Source organism: Panicum virgatum, chromosome 5N (assembly GCF_016808335.1).
Source record: "Panicum virgatum strain AP13 chromosome 5N, P.virgatum_v5, whole genome shotgun sequence".
Lineage (NCBI taxonomy): Eukaryota > Viridiplantae > Streptophyta > Magnoliopsida > Poales > Poaceae > Panicum > Panicum virgatum.
In genome coordinates this window covers 51,474,800-51,486,182 of record NC_053149.1, presented here as the reverse complement: position 1 = coordinate 51,486,182, position 11,383 = coordinate 51,474,800, and the positions used below count along the sequence as shown (strand labels likewise).

General features: G+C 52.4%; 1 protein-coding gene and 1 long non-coding RNA gene across 5 annotated transcripts; one reads left to right on the top strand and one right to left on the bottom strand.

Annotated features, from left to right (window-relative positions):
- The first annotated feature begins 446 nt into the window (after positions 1-446).
- LOC120675247 lies at positions 447-2,959 on the top strand. 4 transcript variants are annotated; one of them, XR_005675277.1, is made up of 6 exons: positions 449-1,218; positions 1,411-1,503; positions 1,894-2,021; positions 2,179-2,249; positions 2,350-2,502; positions 2,618-2,959. It is a non-coding gene; the product is annotated as an uncharacterized LOC120675247 (long non-coding RNA). The 4 variants fall into 4 exon arrangements; XR_005675276.1 differs by having other exon boundaries at positions 447-1,218; positions 1,411-2,021; positions 2,331-2,502; XR_005675275.1 differs by having other exon boundaries at positions 448-1,218; positions 1,411-2,021; positions 2,353-2,502.
- Positions 2,960-7,000: 4,041 nt separating this feature from the next.
- LOC120675246 lies at positions 7,001-10,260 on the bottom strand. The gene has a single exon (XM_039956361.1). It carries the CDS (start codon positions 10,196-10,198, stop codon positions 7,388-7,390), a length of 2,811 nt encoding a protein of 936 aa, XP_039812295.1. The 5' UTR covers positions 10,199-10,260; the 3' UTR covers positions 7,001-7,387.
- Positions 10,261-11,383: the final 1,123 nt, after the last annotated feature.

Here is an 11,383-nt window from a genome sequence, read left to right as displayed (position 1 = left end):
GGCGGCGCAGATGGCCGATAAGGCCGGGGAGAGGGGTCGGCCGGGCTCGGGAACGGGTGGAGGGGGTGCGGGGTGAGGCGAGGAGGGTTGGGGCGCGGGGAACCAAAAAGGGGCGACAGGGTTTGGCCGGCACGAACGCCGGCGGCGGCTCTGCTCGGGCTCGGCTCGGCATGAGCTCGAGGATGAAGGAGAAGGGGAGGGGAAAACGGAGTTGAGCGCCGGGAAGGGATAAGCTTGAGCTCGCGCGAGTTCGTGGCGCGATGGCCGACGCGTGGAGGAGCTCGCCGGCGGCCACAGTCGCCGGTATGGGCGGCGTGGGAGCACAGTGGTGCACAGGGGAGCACAGTGAACACATTTGAATATTTTGACCAGATTTTGACGATCCAAAACTCAAAAATTTATATTGGAACTTGAAATTTGGCCAAAATAGAAATCATAGAAGTAGAGAAAATCTACAACTTTGGTTTTGGGTAAAGTTGATTTGGAGTTTGGATTAGGGAGAAAAACGTGCTCGAACTCAGCTGAGTTGATGGTTACTATGCAAATTTGATTAGCGCTAATGACATTGCTTAGGGCCAAGATTAGCAATTTAAGCCTACCGCTAACACTGAGGTGTTCCAATCCCCCTCCCCCGCGCCCGTCCCCTCGGACTCCCGGCGCGGACCAAGCGAGGCGCAGTCCGCGCGGCTGCCGCCTGCCGTCCCTCGCCTCCGCCCCTGCAACCGGACACGGTCTCTGTCTCGCTCGACGACCTCGCCGCGCGGCCGTCCACCCGGCGCGGATCCACCCTAGCGGCGCGCTTTGGGCCGTCTCGCTCGACGACCCCGTCCACTCGGCGCGGAGGAGGCGGCAGGGCGAGTGGCAGACGACCACGAGCTGGCGGATCCAACAGCGGACTCCTCTCTGACTCCTCCGTCGGTGCTCCCCTTCCTCTCCATTGCGGACCGCTGCTCGCAGATGCACGCGTGCTCCCCGCCGCGCCGCCTCCCCCAACGCTGGTCTTCGCGGACGGTCTGCCTGCCGGCATCCTCGGCGATGCCATCGCGCCCACCTTGCCAATACAGGTGAGCTCCTTGAGATCCATGGAAGCATCATTAGTGGGCTTGTGGAGGTGAATTTGGTTGTGGAGGGGGGATGCTGCTGGAGGCTCGTCGGTGGAAGAGGACGCGTTCGGTGGTGGCTTCGGCTCCCTCCACAGCATGCTGCAGTGGGCTATTGGTACGGGAATCCCAAACCCCTTAAATTCTGTTGTACGTTCTTTTGATTTTCTTTGGGAGTTTAAAGTTTTACAGGAAAAAAGTTGGGCCAGTGGATAATTGATGTTGCATTTGTGTTGTAGAGTATGGTTGAGTTTGAGCATATAAAGACAACTCTGTATTTAGCTGAATGTTTCTGGCCTTTGTGGGGCAGGAAATTCTGATCCAGAGAAGCTGAAAAAGAAGGAAGCTGATGTGCAAGAAATTGTCTGCAGATGAGCTGCCGAAGCGGCACCATGAGATTAAGGTAATAAATACAGCTTCACTGCGTCAGTATTCTGACTTCTGTTAATTTATTATCAGCTTTCTGGTGTGATATTCCATCATCCTATTTATTTTGTAGTTATTTGTATTACTTGGGTTGTATACAAAAGTGTTTGGTTTGATCATGATCTAGATTACTTGTGCTGTTTTGGAGCGCTCTGCTTTACTGTACAGCTCGTACATTTAGCAGGTGAATTAGTACTTCAGTGCCTGGGGCTGGGGACAGGCTTTTTCCCTTATTCTAGAATTTGGACTACCAGCACATTACTGGAAAACTTATTCCTAAGTGCCCCAAGTTATTAGCATGTTCTTGTTATAGTTGTTGACTTCACAAGGTTTGTTGTTCCACCCATTTTTTTGTAACTCTTATTAGCCAAAGAAAAGATAAATCTATTGTGGCTCACCGAATAGGCGCACAAAGCCAACGCCAGTCTCGACATCGCAGTCATGCTACTCGAGCCCGTGCGGTTCCCTGTCCTATCATTCGGTGATTTCTATCAGGTTAGCCACCTGCCTGAGATTGTGCTTTCAATCACACATCCCCCCCCCTTTTTTTTTTGTTCCTTGACAATTCTGTTCCTTTTCTCATCATCATGCCATTGAACCATCGAGTACTGGAATGGCCTGGTAGTATATGACAATTCTGCTTTTGCGATAGACCATGCAGTCTGCGGGTATGAAATGTTGTAGACCTCCTCTAAACGAAGGTTCCGGATAGCACTGCTACAGGTATATACTAAGATCATCAATTAACACTAGGCTCGGTGTGCCTGATCATTCTGATTTTTTTTCTACCACTGAGAATGTAAGTGCGACTGAATTTAAACAGCAGAGGGAGAGAATTAGGGCTGCAGCCATGACCGATGAGCAGAGGAATGAAAGGAACAAAACGGCGTGAGGCTTATAGGAAGATGTATGATGCACGTGTATGATGGAAGGATTTTTAATGTTGAATAAAATGCTCGCATTCGGACGAGATTTGGTGAGTGATCACGTACTTTGCTACACTTGCTTTTTGTTTATGTATTTTGAAGTTCGAACAATCTCCAATCGGCTATTTTATTGTCATGGTTAATATATTTGTTCTACTATTGCAGGGCTTAACTTTAGGAACTCAGGAATTTGGATAATGATGAACACATTATCCAGGTGGCTTAGTTTAATTCATACAGAACACACAACTTAGATTGGGATGAAGTCCAGCTAATCGCTGCTGATATATGGGTATTTCTGCATCAGTATGATAGCATGCTATCTGATATAGAGTTCTCATATAGCCCTAACATTGTACAGATGGATATGCTAATATTGCCTGTAACCCAGGCAGCTGACTGATTTGTCATCTTCATTTGCTCCAACCTTGGTCTACATGATTATAAATTCAAGTTCTGGTGTGTTGAACTAATTTGTACGGAACTCATAACTTTGTTTGAAAATAATTCCAAATTATCCTACCAACTCATAACTTTGTTTGGAAATAATTCCAAATTATCCTAACCATATAGAAGTATTTATACATCTATTTGATAGGGTAGTATCTGATATATAGTTCTCAGTTGGTCCTATTGTATTGTAGTAAAGCTTGATATGATAAAGGGACCCTATGATAAATAAACCATGACACGTTTGCAAAACAATGATGGATTGCATATATATATTTTTTGGCTCGTGTTTGGTCTTTATTTTAAGATTTTTCTAATCAAGTATTTTGTGTCTTGCACTATGAATCTTTTTGCCACCCGTAGCAACAGGTCACAAAAGTTCCCAGATCGAGGAACGTGGAACGCGGTACGTGGTACGTTGTTTGAGAGTGATTTTAACACTATTGGGACGAAAATGTACCCGCGATCCCGGTACGGGAACGTGGGCACCGTACCACGTTCCCGGTACGGGAACGTGGGCACCGTACCACGTTCCCTGTGACTGTGAGCAACGCACGGGCATGAACCTAGTTACATGCTAAAGCAACAGAGCGATCGGCGTCGATCGACGTGACCGTGTGCCCGCCTCAGGGCGCGCGCTAACTGAACAGGTAGACGAGGGTGACAAGGACGAACACCCAGTGCGACAGGACCAGGTCCAGCAGGACGCACCCCAGGGACAGGGCGGCAAGCGTGGCCACCGACATGGCGGCAGGAGGATGACGAGGTGCCTCCTGTCTCCTCGTGGCGCGGAGCGTCTGAAGGACGACCAAGACGCAGAGCAGCGTGGTGGAGGCCGGCCACGCCCTGACGATGCTCCGCGCGTCCATCCCCCGCAGGCCCGTCATCATCCCCCGGATCGACTGGAGCACCTGCTGGGCGTTCATGCCGGCCGAACAAGGTGACCCGCCGGTCGGGAGGAGTTGGATTGGATCGGAGGTGGGGACGACGCCGGTGGCGAGGACGATCGACGGCGGTTGCTGACCGGCCGAGCACGACGAGGGGGCCCGCGTTTGAGACACGGGCGAACTGCGGTGTGCTCTCTGATCTGTCAGTGCGGCTGGCTGGCTGGCCTTTAAGTAGCGGTGGAGCTAGAGCCTGCCGTGGGCGTGGAGGAGGTGCAAGCGAGGAGCGAGATAGGGATGTCGCCGTCGTCAACTCCGGTGATGACTGACCGACGACTCGTATGGTTGAGATGTAACTTCCATTATATTGGTTAGCGCGTTGTTGAACTTTGCTGCGTGCTTGTTTCAAAATTAAACCAACGCCACCACCAGTAGCAGTAGGCAGTAGCTCCATGCACGCATGCATCCACGGTTCGTTAGGCCGGTCAAGATCGGTCTAGGACTCTAGGAAATCGAAAGGAAAGCCCGTCTGCTGCCGTCTGCCATGCGGTGCGCACGGTCGACGGAGAAAAATAAGATTTGTTGACAGCATCTCCGGACACGACGGTGGACGGAGAATGTATATACGTAAGGCTATCTGTCCTATCCCCGTGATCTTATATGCACTACTAGCTCTAGCTAGCAGAGATTCCAGCTGCTTTGGCCAGCTTAATTACTCTGACAGCGCGATGCTGCTGCTAATTTGTCTCCGTTCTATGTATCACGAGGAACTGAAGCAGGTAGAGATCATGGAGCTGCAGCTTCGGGAGAGTTGCTACCAGAGCGAGTTGGGGTTTCCTTTAAAGCAATCCAGATCGATACTATATGTATGTAGATGCTATGGTTATATGAACACGTGATATGGCACTACTTTTCCAAAGTGAATAATTGATGTTACTCACTCCTAATATGCCACGGCTAGCTGTTTAACTAATTAACACGCAAGGGGACGGTACGGAATCATTATGTATGAACGCTCCATTTGCGCAAGTGAGAGGCTAATAAGTATTTTTTGTTGGCGCACTCGGAAGAGGACTGACCCATGGCGCGGTGGACGACGAGGACTGACCACGTTGTTGCCATTTTCAAGTCTGGGCGGGCCTCCAGCCAAGCCACTCAAAACTGGGCTGGCCGTGGCCGTGGGGCAGCTGCCAACGACGACGATCGCCGGCTGCGCGAGCCACGACTTGCGGCCACTTCTCCTTACGTATCAGCAAGAACGGGGATGGAGCGGAACGGAAACAAGAACGCGTTGAAACGGACAGCACGCCGCGCGCAGCCGCTCCGCATCTCCCAGTCCGCCCGTGCCGTGCGTGTCACGTAGAGAGGTGCAAATTAGTGACCCTTAATAAGTGCACCTCTAACCCTTTTTTATTTAAATTTTGTACTAATTTTTCAAAATTAAATATGATTAACACCCCTAGTGTCACGGTCCTCCACATCCCTATCCCATCCAGGCTAAGCTTGGAGGCTTCAGGCACTGCAATGCTTGAACGCCGGCGCCCGCCTTTGCGTTTAGCGTTTTGAGCAGTGGAAGACCCAGCATCCACCGCTAGAAAAATAGCACGGATTGAATTCTAGAGCAAATTCAGAAAAATAGTGCCGATTGTTCCAAAAAAAAATAGTGCCGATTGTATTCTAAAATAAATTTAGAAAAAATATGAGTACTCGTGGCAACTTGAAAATTCGAACATAAATAGGTGTGTTCCATCACAAGCATCTCTCCACCTAAGTTTGTTTAGTTCACTCACATCTGCCTTTTAATTTTGTGCTAGGCTTTTCTACAGAAATTTTGTACACTTTGCACTTTGTTTTCCTTTTGTAATAAATATTAGGTATTTTTAAGAAGAAAACTAGAGAGAGGTAATATTAATTATGACATGGCATTTACATATTTTGTTACTAAGCTTTGTCACAAGTGTGCCTTCAATTTTGTTGGGAGTAAAATGCACCTCATATCCCCAAACTTGTCCGGCTAATTTATTTAGATCCCCAATGAGCGAGATATGGTTGGCGGCATGCACGCATCGCGGGTTGCAGCTCAGAGGGTGGCCTCATCGCGCCACCACGCACCCGGAGCATAGCACCTCAACACAAACGAACGTAAGTAGGAAGGAGCAAATGGCAGAAGATGCAGATACCAAGGGTACGGTTTTCTTAACACGTTTGTAAGCGTGGCGGCATGCCACGTCCACTTTGGTTAGTCACGTGGCATGTTTTAGGATCTAGGATAAACCCTTTAACACGGTTTAGGGATCTACTACTAAGTTTTTTTTTGTGCGTGGAGATGCACGTTTTGAGAGTTTGGGAATCGAAGTGAACTAGCGGGACAAGTATAGTGATCTAGGTGCATTTTACTTTTTTGTTGGCCACACTCCCATCGACAATCTGCAACCTGCTTAAGATTGATTACAGTAAGTTAAATGAGACAATTGTAGTCACTTTTTGGCAGCCACATCTTAATAAAATTAGTTATGGCAAGGTTAGCCACCAACCAAATAGGAACTTTTCTTCTACACGTCAACTTCGTATCTCAGGGATGGGTCAAGTTTGACCTTGAGATTGTACCTGCTCTACATCTCGTTTTGCACTTGTTTGAAGTTAGCTGTATTTAGCTATGGGAGCCAACTGTATCTTCTACCTGCTCCATCTCAAATTATTAGTCGTTTTGAATTTTTGTAATTCATAGATTTTGCTATATATCTATATACGTATTATGTCTATGTGCATACCAAAATCTAAGAATTTAGAAAAAAAACTAATAATTTGGGATGGAGAAAATAATTACCTGGGTATGTAGTTTATTGTGAGCTATAGAAGTGCAAATTGGTGACTCTTAGGTGTACTCCTAACCCTCTTTAGATTAATATTTATGCTTTTTGTCCAAAGTTGTATCTTATTTTGGAGAAATAACATAAATATTTGAAAAGCGGTACGCTTAAGGATCACCAATTTTACAACATAGTGAGCTTTTACCCACCTGTGCTAATTTTAATATTGTATAATTAACAGCTAGATCCAAACAGGATTAAGTACTCCGTTTGGATATACTAGATGATCAAAACGTATGATGTGATATGGCAATCCATGATACTGACTAGCTCATGCACATAACGACGCTTGAATAGTCTGTCCCACGAGAGTGAGATGCTAGAAGAGTTTGAAAATTCAGTCCAGCAGGGAAGACATGAAAGTAAGCGTGGGACGAAAATAATGACACTTGACACCCACGAGAGTGACTAGCTAGCAATGATAGTGCGAAAAATCCAAGCTATCGATCCACTGCTAGCTTTTTCAAAGTAAACGTCAACCATTGAGATTCTTATGAAGCTGGTATTCGAGGAAAAAAATAAAATATACATTCTCTTACGCGCCATAGCGACCCGTGCTCCACTGGCCAGCGCAGATTCATGGCAAGATGCGGTTGCGACAGAGAAAGGCGCCGTGCCGCCGTGGTAACGACGACGACGACGACGATGGTTGGAACAGACACGAGACCGGGCGGCTGGTCGTCCCTCCTGACCCGCAGCAGGGACGCGTCGAGCTCGAGCAAAGCCTCGAGCTAAAGATTAGAGACCATCTCGTACTCGCCCAGCCTACTCCGCGAAGGGAACAGAGGCGCCGCCGCGGCCGGACGACGGGCCCGCTGCTGCAGGAAGAGCAGCACGGCCAGCAGCGCCGCCCCGCACGGCACGGCGACGTCCCAGCCGACGCCGAACCGGTCGTAGCGGGGGCTCGCGTACACGTAGGACGGGCTCAGGCTCGGCACGTAGCGCCGGGCCCTGACCACGTCGTACACGTGGGGCAGCGCCCGGACCACGGTGCCGCCGGCGTAGAACCACGGCGAGAGGGCCCGGATCCTGCCGGCGCCGGCGGCCGGGGCGGCGAACGCGTTCATGGCGACCTGCGGGAGCAGGAACGCGTCGAGCGCCAGCCCCGCGGACGACACGAGGTCCTCCCACAGCGTCGCCGGCTCCGGGCCGAGGCGGACGGTGAGGGAGGAGCCCTCCCGCTTGGCGCGGTGGGCGCTCATCGCGTGGGCGACGACGGTAATTGCGCCGCCGGCCAGGTACACCGGCACGCACAGCCAGAGCGCGCGCCTCTCGGCGGCGGCCGCGCTCCGGCCGGCATCGTCCGCCGTCGTCTTCTTCCGCGCGGACCAGGCCAGCTGGACGAGGCGCAACTGCAGCAGCAGGGCGATCAGGGTGGGCGCCCTCATCATCGCCTGGCTCAGCTCGTACGGCACGTAGCTCCGGAACGGCGCCGCCGCGTACGGCCTCGTCCTGCTCAGAAACAGAGCCTCGGAGCCGACCACCAGGGGGGCGACGTGCCCCAGCGCCAGGACGACGAGCATGGTGATGGACGTCCCGGCGGCGGCCTCTGGTCGCCTCTTGACGTGGAAGATCTGCAGGACGGCGAAGATGCACGGCAGCGACGTGGAGACCACCAGCATGATGCTCTCCAGGTCCATCCTCGAGACCGACTCGGCCACCTCGCCGCTGTACATCCCGAACAGGGAGATCTCGATCTTGTCGAAGAAGAGAGGGTCCGTCGTCTTGTTCCTCAGGCTGCTGATCGCTCCCCTTCCATGGCCCTGCTGCCGCGCCTCCCCGTCCATGGAGGCGAATTGAACGGTGATCAGTATCTGGCAGTCCGTCGTCGAGCTGTTGTGCTCTCGGCAGGCGACCATGCACAGGACGCCCGTCCTGGGATCGAAGACACCCTCCGCCGCGATCCGGCGCTCTTCTAGGCGGACCGAGTACGAGTTGTTCTTGGGACGCACCCAGCCCGCAGGCGGGACGTGCTGGCGAATGTCGTAGCTGACGTTCACCAGCTCGCCATCCTGCAGCTGCTTCATGTCGACCATGGCGTGCCGGGAGAAGGAATCGTCTGCGGCGAGCTGATCGCCGTAGACCACCGCCGAGCCAATCGTAACAGGGTAGGCGCGTCCGCTCCCCATCGCGTCCTTATTAGCCTCGTAGAAATGGAACGCGAAGTCGTGGTCGGTGTAGTTTGGGGCCACGAACGGCGACCCCGTAACCTTCTCCTTCTTCTCTGGGTCGCTCAGTACGGGGTCGTTGAAGTAGCTCTTCTTCGCCTCCTCGACCATCGTGTATTGGTACCTCACGTCTGAGAAGTTGCTTCTCTGGTTGTGGCCGTCGATGCTCGACACCGATATCACATCGCCGGAGCCGCCGCCGCCGCCGGCCGCTTCGCTCGAGGTATTCCAGATCTTGCCGGCGACGACGCTCCGTTCCCTGATAGTCCAGGCGCCGGGGAACCAGAAGCTCATGCCGACGCCGCACTCCTTCACTGACGGGGACGTCTCCGCTGAGCGCTCCACACGGCACGCCGTGAGGCAGAGCACGCTCCGATTTGAGTCCCACCGCCCTTCGGCGACGAGCACCTCCTCCCCGGCCATGAAGGGTGGGTGTGGCTGCAGTTGACCCCACTTGCTCGTGTCGTTGTAGAGCACCGCGTACGCACGCACCTCGCCGCGCGCGGTGCACTGGACCTGGCCGACGTGCAGGCGCGGCGCCTGCAGCTGCAGCCCCATCAGCGCCGGCGCGTGTGCGCCGCCGCCGCCGTGCTGCAGATTGTAAGAGGTCACGAGATGTTCTTTGAGGTGCGCGCACGAGAAGTTGGCGCCGAGCGCCTGGGACGCGCCCCTCGCCGGAGAAGATGGCTGCAGCGTCGAGCAGGAGACGACGCTCTCGGCGTACTGGTAGAAGCCCTCGGCGTACGCGACGAGGGAGATGGCCTCGAAGCTGGCGCCCTTGAGGCGGCCAGTGACGAAGGGGTCCGAGAGGTTGGATGGGCTCGGGATCCGGAGCTTGAGGACGGCGCCCTCAAGGTGTTCGATGGAGCCCGAGCCTCCATCGGAAGAGTAGGTGCCTGCGCCAGTCATGCAGAGCTCATCGGAGGTGGAGGAGTAGTAGCCGTCGAGATAGAAGCGGACATGGTGGTCGCCCACGTAGCGGCGCCGTCGTCCACGGGATGTCAAGTAGCTGCGGCCGCGGCCGCTGGAAAGGGTTAACGTGGCGGCGACGTGGAGGAGGCTGTCGTCGGCGGTGAGGTCGACGCTGTGAGGGAACAGGGAGAAGGAGCGGGTCACGTAGGAGTAGGACTCGTTGCCGTCATCTTTCGCGAAGTGGATGTCCTCGCCGCCAAAGAAGTAGCCGGCGTTGAGCTGGAACGAGTTGAGGAGTTCGAGGGCGTCGTCCTTGCTGGCGGACGGGCGGCGCTCGGGAGGATGGGAGGGGATGGTGCAGATGGAGTCCACGGTGGAGGCACCGGAGGAGAGGGCGGCGGTGGACGACAGGAGGAGGAAGAGGGCGCAGAGGCGGCCAGCGGCCAATCTGCGAGGTGCCATTTTCGTGCTGGGCGATGGAGGGGGAGTGTCGTCTCAAGCATCGGTGTGGTGTTTATAGCTCGGAGAGGAAACCAAGTTCTTGATGGAGTGATCTGTATCCTGTACACCTGCTGTGGTCGTCTCCGGATGGTGACGGCCCCTGCAATTCCTACCCCACGCCCTCTCCCCAACGAAGCTTCCCAGTTGGGTGTTATGCGACCTCTTTTCGTTGACTTGACCCGTTGACCGCAAGAGCAGAAAGTATTGGCAAGAACAATTCCATTTCCGGGGATCACTTTCACAAACGGATGGATTATCGTGTGGTGCCTCTATGACACCGAGAAGTCATCATAGCTTAATTTTGCAGTACTTGAGCCATAGCAGATGCAGGGATATCGGGAGTGGCTAGCAGAGGACAAGCATCACATGTTTTCAGATGGCCCTTCATTTTATTTTTCCAAGTTCAGAACGTTCAAAGTTAGGCGGGCAGCACTGATTCCAGCAGAGAAGTTGAGTAAGCGTCCAGAATTTGGTGCATACAGCCATAACAGAAGGACGAATACATCGACCAGTTGGTCAGATAACTTATTTGTGACCACCCCTTATTTAACTTTCAAAGTACTTATAAGGAATCGGGTGCTCGTAGCCTATAAGGAGATGATGAATTAGATAATTTAAAATCTTAACTTAAGACTTCAACTAGTTTGCACAATATTTAAAATAAAATATGCTATCTAAATATGCAACTATGGTTCTTCTAGTGTAAAAAACCTCCTTCCAAAAGAGTTATCCAATCTATAGTCAATTCTAGTTTGATGATATTCTAAAAAAGTAAAGGTACATAAGTTGCAAGTATGAAATGCAGAAACGTAAAAAGAGGGTGAGAGTCGACACGAAGATTTATCCCATGGTATCGCTAGGCACAAAGCCACCCCCAGCCCACGTTGTTGAAGGACTCTATCGAGAGTATTACTTCTCGTCACCAAGTCTCTTCCGGGACTCTTCTTGACTCGCTATTAAGACTTGCAAAGTCACCACGATCACCTTGATCCCGCTTTCCACTAAGGAGCGTTTTAATGAAGGATGGGGGGTCTCCAAGTCCCCCGCACAAAGCCGTCCACGCCGCTCCACACCAAGCCAGAGGGTTGTAGACTTGCCGGCGAGTCACCAAGGCTGCAAGGATGATCGGCGCATTAAGATACAATG

Bases quoted from the DNA above. Each gene is read 5' to 3' on its own strand.
- LOC120675246 (XM_039956361.1), bottom strand. From the start codon at position 10,198: ATGGCACCTCGCAGATTGGCCGCTGGCCGCCTCTGCGCCCTCTTCCTC.